We start from the raw sequence: 12,669 nt of genomic DNA on the forward strand, positions 1-12,669 counted from the left end.
CAGTCGTTCGAAGCGCCTCGACGTGAGTACGTCAAACGAATGTTTTCCCTTCAAAGGGGGAGACCCAGGTTTGTAAATTGTGCAAGCGGCAAGTGGGTTTACCCCCTCTTTGATAGCACAAATTAGTTGCATGAAAAAAAAAAAAAAAAAGTAAAGCAGTTGTGAGTAAAAATATAATAACATATATGTGTAAGCAGTGTGAAAGGGAAAGAATAAAAATAAAAACAGAGTAACCATTGAATAGGTAAAAAAAAAGAAAAATTTTTAAGAGGAAAAAATAACATTATAAAAATAATGTCACATATTTTTATGGAATTTTTTTTTTTTTTTTTTTTGCTTGATTTGGTGATCATTTAAGCCCGCGCGGTGTTGCCATCATCTTGTTCTTGTTCTTACAACGTTTTTTTTTTCTGCATGCAAGGGGAAGGAGCATTTGAGGGGAGAAGAAAAATATAAATAAAAAAATAAATAAAATAATCAAATAAAATGGGAGAAAAGCCGGTACGAATCGAAAATGAAAAACAACGCTAAAATTGAAAAAGGAAAATGTTCTTAGTGAAAGTGAAAAGGAAGAAATCAATTTGTGTTCCCGCCCTCGCCCCTTTTATAAGATCCCATGTGTGCCACGCCGTTCTCACCCGCTCTCTTCACTTGTGAAGAATGAGCAACTTTGTGGCTAGCCAATTCGTGACACACTGATGTAAAGCTTGCTTAGGCTAATTTAACCCAATGAGCGAATCAAATGGGGGTAGAAAATTGAAAAAAGGAACAGTCACCTTTTTTTTTTTTTTTCCAGTGTAACTTCACCAATGCGTAACATTTGGCGGTCGTAAATGTGTGATGCATGCAAGCGCGCAAAAAGTGCATTTGCCTTAAGAGGGAGAAAAAAAAAAAAAAAAAAAAAAAGGAGCAGAGTGTAAGAAGTGGTAAGTAGGAATAAGAAAATAGAAAGAAGTAGGAAGCAGAAAGTAGAAATGAAAACCCCCCTGGTGGTGTGCTTTCTTTTTCTGATAGTGGGTGCGAAAAGGGCGGTGGGCCTACGAACACACAACGTCGTCGACCAGGTTTTCGGCGGCGGGGGAAAAGTCATTAATGGAGAAGCCTCATCCACCGATAGGAGCGATAGCAATAGAAGTGATAAGGAAGGGAAGAATGATGGCACCGTGGTCATCGCACCCAATGCGGGAGGTGACGATGGAAAAAGTGCCCAGGATAAAAGCAATGCTAATGAACTAGTCCCCGCAGGTGAAGCCAACCCGAGCAACAGCGCAAACCTATGCTCCTGTGATTTCACAGAAAGATTAAACTTTATTCCACAGGAAAAAACCAAAGTGGTGTGCAACCTGAACCCACACCACGGAGAAGAAGTGAAAATATGGGTCAACAAAGAATACGAAGTGAAATGCTTCCAAAATTCTCGAGTTTACTGTCCATTGAAAGACTACATAATGAACAACACAAACATTACTACCTATTCGCCAAAATTGAAATATACAATAAATGATGTAGAGCATAGAGATAGGGAGGTAAAGGAGTATCACCTGCAGATTGACAAAGACGCAAGTGATATTTTATTTTTCTGTTCAATCAAACCTAAACAAGTGTCCGAATTGTTAGAAGGTGAAGTGAAAATAAATTTAAAGAGAGAAATTAGTGAGGAATATTCAGTCGCAGCTGAAGATGGGATACACGTCTGTGATTTTTCTAAAGGAAATTTAGATATTTCTCCAACAGCAGGATTTTATTATAAAAATGACAGATCGGTTAGCTGTATTTATCTTGTCATCCCGAATAAGTTATTTTTAATAAAATTACCCAAATTAGAAATAGTAACAAATCAGCTTCTCCCCAGTTTGGTAAACTGCTTATCTGAATACTCTTTTATTAACTTTAATTTAAAGCATGTGGAAGAAGGTGATGACTCGATTTCTCTGCACCTATCCTTTGGTGATTTTAAGAGGACCTTTAATTTGTCCTGCCCATTTGACTTGTCAGAATATGCTGTGGAGCCCTGTTTGCTTGGGAAGAAGGGAGTCGTGACGTTTTACTTCAACGCGTAGGGTTTAGGTAGAAAGGGGGAACCACCACGGAGGGGAACAGGAGTCCCTGTGGGGATGGCTGCCAAGTGGCAATTCCCTCTGTTGCCGAACTCACCCTTATTTTTTGCGTCATCTCCTTATATATAAGCATGCACATACCTGCATATAATTTTTAATAATCATGGCCAGGTACACAGCGTAGTCTTTTTTTTTTTTTCCGTGTGTCCCTAGTCCATAATAAACTTATGCTTTTTGTTTGCCGCAACGGCCCTGCAGCGGCCTACGCAAAATGGTGAACATTAAAAGTTAAAAAATTAAAAGAATTAAAATGTTAGAAACTAAAAATCGAAAAGCTCTCTACTAACGTAAGAATATCGTGGCCCAAACGACCCAAACGGGGGGGAATGAACCTCTCCTACCCCCCTTCTCGCGAAGACGAGCAAAAATGTGTAGGGGATATGGTACGAGTTTGTTTTTTTGACCAATGCTGTCAAGCAGAAGTGGTCCATAGGAACTGTGTGGAGTGGAAAATAAATCTCACTTCTCTCCTTTATGCTATCGCTCTATTGGTCCTCCTTAAACAGGGGCGCGTTTATGCCGTTAAGGATTGTCTGAAAAACTTCCCCATGTTCTCATGTATACGTACGTGTGCACTCCTTTTGGGGGAGGAAAACGAAGTGTATTTTAAAATGCTGATAGAAAGGGCTAATTGGGAGGGGCATATTTCTCTACTTTGTCTTTTTAAAAATTTTTTTAGTTCTGCACCTTATTACGCGTCGATTCGGACCCATTCCACGAGACCATACCAAATCGGCCCATCTCCGTTTACAGGGTTAATCTTATGGGAAATTGCTTCCTCCCCTGTTTGGCTAAAAATAACATCCATCGTGAGTGACGCCTTTTGGGCCATTTCTCAACCTGTGGATGCGCTAAAATTGGAAAATCACAGCAGGGGGATATATCCAAATGAGAGAAAAAAAAAAAAAAGCGCAATATTAAGATAGCGAAACACTGAAATGGTGAAACTGTATGAGAGCAAAATTGTGTAGTATAAAAATAAAACCCAAGTACGACCCCCAAAGTAACGAAATGCGTTTTGCACATGTGACTTTTCTGAGCCAAAGAAGTAGAAGTGCAAGTAAGCACCTTCCGTACGTGGGCGTTGGGTGGGGGTAGATAGGTAACACTCCTTCGATATCATCATAAAAAAGAAAGTACAACATTTTCCGTTTTTTTAAAATTTCACACGTTTGCGTTGTCCGTTGGAGGAGGCACGTATATCCTGTCTTGACCTGTACTTGTCCTGTGCTGTCTTCCCCTCCTTCTACAGTGGTTCATAAAAACTTGGAAGCGAAACGATGCCGGACTTAAAGCACATATATGCAAAGGAAATTTTCCCAAATGAGAAGCTGAAAAAATATTTCTTAAAATGTAGATCGAAGGAAAAAGTTTTATACTCCTTTACCTCAGACAATGTACATATACTGATGAGGGGCGATGTCCAGATGTGGCTGCAAACAGTGACGAGTTTATCATCCCGTTTGTTTTTACACCACCACATATGGGCCTTTTCGTAAATAGATGCATGTTACGAAAGTGCGTTATGTCGTTGTTTTTTTTCTCCACGTAAAAATGCTTTCTCTTGGGGTAGTGACAATTATCCAATCGTTTTGTTTTATTTGACCATTTTGTACCTTCTACAATGTGTGCATGTGATACAAACGGGGAGGAGTCTCTCCCATTTGGAAGAGAACACACCTTCGAAATGACACACACAAAAGGAAGAATAAATATTTAACCCCGTGTGTAATCTCTTCTTAGGAAATTACAAATGAGGAGAAAAAATATGATGACCAATTGGACACTTCGAAATATGAGGTAGGGAGGGAAGAGTTGTAGAGTAGGACAGAGACCAATTTGTGATAAAAAAATGTTGGATAGAGGGATAGAGAGCACTCCTTGAGCGAAGCCATTTTCGCAGCCATTTTACGTCCCCCACAAATATATTACCTTACTTCCCTGTTTTCAATGTAGGGCCTAAACTCCAACGCGTTGACGAGGCTGGTCAACCTACTGTACCTTCTGTACCTCTTCTTTGTAATTTTTAGCAAAGACGTTTTGTATATCTTTCTAGAAAAGGTTACAGATGAACAAGGAGGCTTCGCTACTAGAAGAGAGGGCGTGCCTACTTATGCATCTGCCAGTAGGCAAACGATGTGGAAGCACCTTCACACCATGTAGACCTTCCCGTTGATGCTCTCTTCTCAGAAACACGATGCTCTGTCCGATTATCTGATCGTCCTCCTCATTTTCACATGCTGCGTCGAATTAATGATAAACTTTTTGACGAGAAAAACCTACACCTGCTATTTTATGTTTTTCGAAGTGATCTCTTTGGTATCCTTATTTTTTGATTTGTTCATTTGTGAGTGTTATCTGTTCGATTTGTTCGACTCCTATGTGAAGAGGTTAGTTGGGGGGGTGAAGCGGGTGGCCGGAAAAGATGAGGACTAGAAGGAGGGGTCCTCCCATGCAGATAATCGCACCGCTTGACTGCTTATTACTGTAGCGTTTTCTCCCCCAATTGCAGAATAAACGGAATAAGTGATGTTGGGAGCGAAGACGTGGTTTATCTGATACACCTGGTGAAGGCTCTGAGGGTCACAAAAATATATAGGTTGATTATTTACTTCGTCGGAGAACACACCAAGGAGAAGTACAAGCACAGGAATGAGTGGAATGTAATGCTTATACACGTGGGGAATACAGTTCGCTCATGTATTTTTGGAATGATAAATATGTGTCCACCTATTTATGCCTTTATGACAACAACCACTTGCCCGCCTCATCGACCCCCCTCCAAAGTTCGAAAAAATGGAGAGCATGCAGAATAGAACGAATTTGAAGGTAAGAACGCCGGGGTGGTCCTTTCCTCCATGTGAGAAATTTCTTATATGGATCAATCTCACATGGAGGGCTGCAACCATTTGTGCATGCAAAGTGGAGTGGTAAAAATGGAGTGACCCCTATGGAGATGCTTTCTCCCCATTTCAGGAGAGCCTAAAATTTACGAACAAAATGCACCTGGCGCTGATAAAGAGATATTTTATGTCCCTGTTCTTCGTGATGCTGTCCTTTATATTTATCGAGACGGTAAGGGGGTTGACACAGCGCATATCTTTTTGGGAAACTGCCCCGTTTGTGGAGCTATACTTTGTCACGTTTAGCTCACCATTCCTGTGTTGCTTCTCCCCAACAGATGTCCATTCCCAAAGTACAGAATAACTCCATGGAGTACTTCATCTACAACATTGACCTGTTCGTAAAAAAGGAATTGGTCAATTCACAAAAATGGGAAAGAACAAAGATAAGAATGTCGTTTCTCTTATATTTGAAATGTCCATCTTTGTAGCGACCCACGTGTGTGTCTCTACCCATGCCCTACGTCCTACCCTCCTTTGTAGAATTTCCTTAGAGGATTATTACGAATCTGAATTTTTGAAGGCCCTTTATTTTTACACTGTACGAGGGAAGAAAGAAAAAAAGAAAAAAAAAATGAACAACTTAGTCTGTTTACACTCAGTTGTGCAACCTCGCACGCAGCGATAGGGTAGAGTCGTTTGCCCCACTTCTGCAACTACCCCTCCACGTAGGAAATACAAAAGGGAAAGGGAGCCGATGAATACCTAGTTAGCTTTAAGTCAAAAAGAAAACTGCAAAATTTTGTCAACAAAAAGGAGTTAAATGTAGGAACGGAAAAACGGACGCTGTGGGACTTTGCCCATTTGTCACACGTAAGGGGAGGGTAAAAGTGAACATTGAACTGTACTGGTACCCTTCCAGTGAATTAAGCATGAGTGCCCACCTGAGCAGCTAATGCATCATGTGTCCACCCCTATCAACTTCACAAATGCACGCAGAAGGAGCTCCTGAAGTTTATAAGCATGAACCCCCCAGACGGGGGTGATGACGAGGAGGAAGTAATTCTCAGTGGCACAATTAAGGACCTTAGTAAAAACTCGAAAAAGAGAATTGCGCTTTACTAGTGCATAGATGTGCAGTTTAGCCAGTGTGAGAGCATAGTATACGTATATATATGTGCACATGTGTAAATTCTTGTATGTACACCCACCGTATGTGATGACCCAATGGGAACAACCTCGCCAATTCACCCCCCTCGAAGACTCCCTAAGGAGGTACGAAACGAAAGTGTACCAGTCGGCCGAGTTTACCTTTTACATAAATGTTAAGAAGAATGTAAAGAAGCGAATAAAGAACGTTGTCCTGTTGAAGATTCTCGTCATCGTGGTAGGGTGTCCACGTGCAGATGGAATGGGAATGCGCTTCCTCCTCCCCCTTCCTTCGAAAAAAATGAAAATAGCAGTGTCCACTCCTTCCCTTTAAATTTGCCCACCACCACATATCCTCCCGTTTAGTTCTCCTTCATTATACTGTTTTACTTTACCTCCGAATTGAACGTTCTGCTATTCCCAATAGAAAGTATATTGAAGAAGTTGAAGCTGATGAAGTAGGTCGCCGTTCAGTGGGATCAGTTTGTCTGCACCTCGGGTGTGCACATGTCCAACTGGATTATTATTGCACATCCATTCTTACTTAACCCACTCGTAGATCGAACCCAACGCTGGCACTGGAAATGCAGGAGGAGCTGCTAAACCATGAGCTGGACAATATACTAAGGAACACAAATTTGAAGCGGTAAAGAAAGGCACCTACAGAGGAGTGGGTGCATACATATGAGGCGGTACAAATATAGACACGCCTACTTCTCTATTGCATTTCTGCCGCACTTACTACAATACGCAGAAAGGGCATAAAGCAGAATTACGAAATTTTGAAGATGGAGGAAAATTTGATGAAACTGGGAACCCTCATGTTGTTAGGTAGGTCCGCATTTAAGTGCTGCTTCGTTCATTTGGCTTTTTAGAGGCTAGAAAGGGGGTTTTTATGATGTGCTCATAAGGCAGATTTGGCAACCATGAGGGGGATTACCCTCTGTTCGAAATATCTCGTGCGTCTGATTCCCCTTTTCTGGTTTTCCCCATTCCTCCCTTACTGCTTCTTTGACTCATGTACAGGCTTCGGAGAGGCGGGCGCGAAAATTATTTCTAAAAATATCAACGCTCAGGAGAGAGTGAACTTATTGGTGAATGGGGAAGTGGTTTACTCTGTCTTTTCATTTTGCGACATAAGGAATTTCACCGAAATAACGGAGGTGCTGAAGGAGAAGGTTAGACTGTTCGGTGTGTTTACGCTCTTGTGCGTAGGAATGCATCCCTCAGATGGCGCAATCACACTACCACATTACCACACTATTTCACCACCCCGCCCAGATCATGATATTTATAAACCTGGTGGCAGAGATAATCCACGACTGCTGCGATTTTTACGGAGGGTCAATAAATAAGAACATCGGAGATGCATTCCTGCTCGTCTGGAAATGCAAAAAAAGAGACTTCCACAATGAGAGGATAAGTCTGTTAACGTCCAAGTGTCATGTGACGGGTGGGGGGAATAGTGCAGAGATTTCGGAGAAGGCATGCATAAACAGGGTTTGCGATTTGGCGTTTCTGTCCACCGTGAAGACGTTGATCAGGCTGCACGAGGTAAGCATCACGTGTGCAGATAGGCACGCCTCTGTAGTTATGTGGGGGGACGCACCTCCATACGACAAACAAAAATACAACGCACCTCCGCACTGTGTGAACTTAACCCCCTCTAGTCGGAGAAGATACGCTCCTTCCTCAAAAGTGAGAAGATCCACGAGATCGTCGGGAACAACATCATAGAGTTAAGTTTCGGTCTGCATTTCGGCTGGGCCATTGAAGGGGCCATTGGAAGCAGCTACAAAATTGACCTCTCCTATTTATCCGAGAATGTTAACATAGCGAGCAGACTACAGGACATTTCTAAGACGTACAAAAGGAACATCGTCATCTCGGGCGAATTTTACGAAAACATGTCTGAGGGGTTCAAGGTGGGTAGTTTCGCGTTTAGCCATTTTTATCTTCTCTCCTTTGTCGAACCCCCCCCTCGTGATATTTAACATTTCCCATTTCACCTCTCCGTTTATGCATGCCATGTGTTCAGCGTTCCTTATTGTCCTACCCCTTTTCACGCATCTTTTAGAAGTCCCTGCGCAGAATAGACCGAGTTACTCTGAAGGGATGCGGAAAGCCACTAGATTTGTACACCTTTGACATACGTCTAGATAAGGTAAACAACCATGTGTGTGTGTGTGTATCGGGGAAGAGGTACATATAAATTTCCCACCCAAAAAGAAAAAAAGAAGCAAAAACCATTTAACCTCTTCGTCTCAGATTCCGAAGAAAAAAAACATAGAAGTGTTTGACGTGGCCAGAAATGTTGACATAAAAATGATAAAGGTATCGTCGTTATTTGGAGAGACCTTTCGTTTCTACACACTTTGGAAAATAAAAAATAAAATAATGTTTTTACTTGTACACTTCCCCAGATTTTGAATGACATAAAGCAAAAGACGGAGAGACGCCGTCGGAAGAAGGAAGTGTTGAATCTGTCTTACGATGTAATAAAAGAATTGCGGCGTGGCCATATGAGCGCAGATGCGTATACACTTTTTTGTCTTCCCGCATGCGTTATCCCAGTGGAGAGAGAACCACTAAAATTATTGCAACACCCTTGACATGCCCATCACAGCTGTACGAGGAATATTCAAAGAGCGCGGACATAAAGTCAATTCAGATGAATTTCCCTGAGGAATATTTGAGGCTGTTTGAAAATGCGCTAGAGTTGTATTTGCGTGGAGAATGGCCAGAGTCCCACAAGCTACTGGAGCATTTGCGGGGGAACTTCTCCTGCGAGGATGACATTTTGTGTCAGTTGGGAGACTTTTTACGTGCGTCAAATTTGACTGCACCGATTGATTGGGGTGGTTATCGACGTTTTTTGCAGAAGTCGTAGGGTAGGAGGTGAAGTGGAAGTGGAAGTGAAGAGAAATCAACTTGACGGCAACTCCAAAAGGAAGGTGTCATTTTTTATTGACAATTTTTTGGGCGGTTATCGAAGGAGTTAAATGCTGATGGGGGAGAAAACCTCCCCCCCCTTGTTCACATGAATTAAAAATATTATATGGAGCAGTAACAAGGGTGGAGTGGCGTTAAAAAAAATGAGACAAATGGGGGGTACACAAATTGGCGGGACGGAATTCCCGCTGGGGTAAGCAAATAATAAAAAAAACGGTAAAAATAAAGCACAAAAAAGGCGAAAAATGGGCGTCCAAATAGGGAAAAGAAATGTTCCGCTTGACAGAACAACGCACAGCACAGACACGTGGTGAGGTGTGTTTTCCCCTATGGACGCATCAAGCAAGCGCATTCAAACTTTCGACGTAATCATAGGCCTTCTTCTGAACCATCTTCTGGCTGGTAACGTTGCCATGGTTCTTCTCGAATAAGAGCCACTTGGTGAAGATCATTTTCATCACCCTTGTCTTAAACTTACACGAAGAAAATCTTTCAAATATATTCCTAACAAACTGAAGTTGGTTTAAATTTAATTTTTTTTTTTCTCCTTTTGTTTCACCTTTGGTTAAAGAATTAATGTGAATGTCAAGGTAAGTAAACCAAACATCCGACCTTTTAGGATATTCTTGGATTAATTTTTCAAAGTAACTTTTCCCTCTTTCTTTATTGGCATATTTATATTCAAACCTCGCAGCGTTTATTACCATACGTAGATGTTTTCTTTTCGCGAGACAGTGTAGGGACTTTAACAGAATTTCGTGTGCATACGCTTCATCTTTAAACGTGCTGTGTATAATTTCTAAATAATGTGACCATATCTTTTTGGAGTAGTGGAATTTCTTTATCGCTTCTTCACTTAATTGTTTTAACTGATTATATTTTTTATTTACCTTTAGCACATTCATTGTGTGCATGTAAACTTTCTTTTCATTACAACAAAGGAGAGCTCTTTTGAATACTTCTCTTAACTTGTCTCCATATGTGCATTCCATATTTATGTAACAGAAGAAGATGTTTTTCTTTTCCTCCACTTTGTGTATATCTATCGTTTTTAGGGCTCTTTCTGCTGTTTTTCTGGCTTCTTCCAGGCTGCCCTTTTCCAGGTGGTAGGCTATGTAGCTTACCCAGATGGCGCTGTTGTTCTTTTCCGACGCCAGGAGTCTTTCGTAATCGGACGGACTCACCTCGTCAGCTCCAGCGGGCGCAGTAGAGTGCCCCTCTGACAGAGTTTTTGGGTGCTTGTCCTGCTTCTGCTTTTTTTCTTTTTTTTTTTTCTTTCTTTTTTCTTCCCTGGGTGGTTGCCCCATCAGGTCGTCGTCTTCTTCAATTACGTCATCTTCTTCACTGCTCGGGGAAAGCTCCGCGTCAGCACTTGGCCCTTTCTTCCCCCCGTTGCTAGCCACTTCCGTTTTGGCTTTCTTTATCTGTGCGTATAAACTTAGTTGGTTCCCTTCGCCTAGGGTTTTTTTCGCGGCTTTGCCTTCCACCGCATGTTTCCTCTTCCTCTTGGTTTCTTCCTTCTGGTAATTTCTTACGCTGGGGGCGGTGTCAGCGGGTTGCGCTTCTTCACCCGACAGACTTACCGATTGGTCTTCCGTCCCACTGGACGCACGTTCCGCATCCGACATTTGGTTATCTTGTTGCTGGTCGTCCATCCTCCAGTTGGTCCTCCACTAGGTTTATATGCTCAGTCGCACGTACGGATCGTGCCGTGCACATAAACGTGCTTATAAGTAAAAGTATACGACGGCATTGTAGGCCCTACATTGCCATTTTTTCTTTTTACTTTTCTTGGGAACATTTATTTTTGTACCGTTCTATGCGATGAATTTTTTTTTTTTTGTAACCTTTCATTAGTGAGGATTACCAAAATGGCCTTTTAATATGAGCAAACTTTTTCTTTTTAAAGAAAAAAAATCATACTTAACGCGGGGGTGGTAAAATATGCGTCAAAAATGAGCAGCGGGGATGGGAAATGAAATGATAAGAGAATAGTTGGACTGGTGTCGTTTGCATAAAATAAGCTGCTTAGTGCGCGTCATTTCGCCCCCGGAGGCCCATATAATTGGGAAAAAATATTAATAAAAAAAAAAAAAATTTCATTCTCGTCAGCATCTACAACAAAATTGCATACGTACGCAAGTTACATATTACGCAATGGTCGCAATTTTTGTGGCGTGCTTCTTTCATTTTTTTTTCTCTTAAAATGAACGTAACGGAAGAGTACATACACTTTTCGCGTTTTTTCCTCCCCATTTTGGAGCGGCAACGCGGAAGGGAAAAAGACCCCATTCATATCCTACGAACCTCATTTTATTAATACATTTTATATCTGCGCGCTCTGTTTAAGCTCATTTATTGCATCAAGAAGAAGGGTTCGTCTCACAGAATAAAGAAGAGGTTAGAACACAAGAGTGGGTATCATATACTCTGTGCAGTGTTGTACGTATTCATTTTATGAAATAAGCGGAAAAAAGAAGTAACCCCCTCCTTTTTTGACAACATTTTTGGACAATTTTTTTTTTTGCAATTTCCTCTGTGGCAAAATTTATATTAGGGTATTCTTTTTTGGATACTTTCTTTTTTTTTTTGGGGAATTTTCTCTGTGTGACAAATTTATATTAGGGCATTTTCTTCTTGTTTGGACAACAATTTTTTTTTTTTGTGCAATTTTCTGTGAGAAAATTTATATTAGGGCATTTTTTTTTCTTTTTTGGACAATTTTTTCTGTGTGACAAATTTATATTAGGGCATTTCTTTTTTTTTTGGACAATTTTTTTTTGACTAATATTATACTTAAATAATCAAGGTAAAAAAGAAGGGAAAGAACGCCAGCTTCCCTTTCTCTTCTGTGAAGACATTGTGTAATTTTGCACTTTATATATGAACTGTGCATCTAAAAGATGTGTATAACATATAAAAGGAGGAGCGCGAGTATCGTCGCGCAACACTTGGAGGAACACTTTTTCCAAATGGTCCATAATTAGAACTTTCATTGGAATTGGGAAAGATGAAATTATTAAGGTAAGAAAAGTTATGGAGGTAAAAATTTGTAACCGAATAAATAAGCATTGAATATTCAGTAAAAAAAACATTCCTCAGCACGTTCGTGAACTGGGAAACATTTTTTTCGGCTTATATTAACTACACATGAACTTAAACAATTTTATACAAAACGAAAAAAAAAAAAAAAAAAAAAAAAAAATACCCATATAACAAAAAAAAAATTTTTACGCGGTTTCGCATATATATATGTGGACAAAATCACATAAGCATGAACCATGTGAAAAGGTGAAACAAAAAAAAGAGAAGCACCTTCTTAAATTCGTCCCATTCCTAATGTGTTAGCAACACTGATAAAAAAAAATTTCAGAGAGATGTGTGATGTTCATTGAACAAATCAATGTAATTGATTTTGCTCCATACTTTCTACATAAGTATTTTTTATATGAATATTTTCTACATTACCACTTCCTAATATTTGGGTGGCTCACAGCGTTCTACTCCATGAGGAAAAATTTATTCATATGTAAATACTATACTATCGCTTTGAATAAAAATAAAATATTTACTACACCCTAAACCTGGAATTTGAATTTGCAACCTGT

At 40.4% G+C, this 12,669-nt stretch overlaps 3 protein-coding genes across 3 annotated transcripts; 2 read left to right on the plus strand and 1 right to left on the minus strand.

Moving 5' to 3' along the window:
• Positions 1-974: 974 nt before the first annotated feature.
• On the plus strand, positions 975-2,060 carry PCOAH_00050860 (Uncharacterized protein; the record flags this gene model as incomplete). The annotated part of the gene is made up of 1 exon (XM_020061868.1): positions 975-2,060. One exon carries the CDS (start codon positions 975-977, stop codon positions 2,058-2,060), a length of 1,086 nt encoding a protein of 361 aa, XP_019917377.1.
• Positions 2,061-3,397: 1,337 nt separating this feature from the next.
• PCOAH_00050870 (Uncharacterized protein) lies at positions 3,398-8,999 on the plus strand (the record flags this gene model as incomplete). The annotated part of the gene is made up of 22 exons (XM_020061869.1): positions 3,398-3,514; positions 3,861-3,917; positions 4,074-4,178; positions 4,308-4,507; positions 4,630-4,780; positions 4,905-4,946; positions 5,094-5,192; positions 5,299-5,357; positions 5,504-5,561; positions 5,693-5,833; positions 5,960-6,050; positions 6,223-6,347; positions 6,476-6,567; positions 6,669-6,755; positions 6,864-6,940; positions 7,136-7,287; positions 7,391-7,663; positions 7,780-8,034; positions 8,187-8,273; positions 8,378-8,443; positions 8,533-8,604; positions 8,736-8,999. The coding sequence occupies 22 exons, from the start codon at positions 3,398-3,400 to the stop codon at positions 8,997-8,999; spliced, it is 2,670 nt and encodes an 889-aa protein (XP_019917272.1).
• A 400-nt stretch (positions 9,000-9,399) lies between these two features.
• Positions 9,400-10,716, minus strand: PCOAH_00050880 (Uncharacterized protein; the record flags this gene model as incomplete). The annotated part of the gene is made up of 1 exon (XM_020061870.1): positions 9,400-10,716. The coding sequence occupies one exon, from the start codon at positions 10,714-10,716 to the stop codon at positions 9,400-9,402; it is 1,317 nt and encodes a 438-aa protein (XP_019917429.1).
• Between the last annotated feature and the right edge of the window lie 1,953 nt (positions 10,717-12,669).

Source organism: Plasmodium coatneyi, chromosome 13 (genome assembly GCF_001680005.1).
Source record: "Plasmodium coatneyi strain Hackeri chromosome 13, complete sequence".
Lineage (NCBI taxonomy): Eukaryota > Apicomplexa > Aconoidasida > Haemosporida > Plasmodiidae > Plasmodium > Plasmodium coatneyi.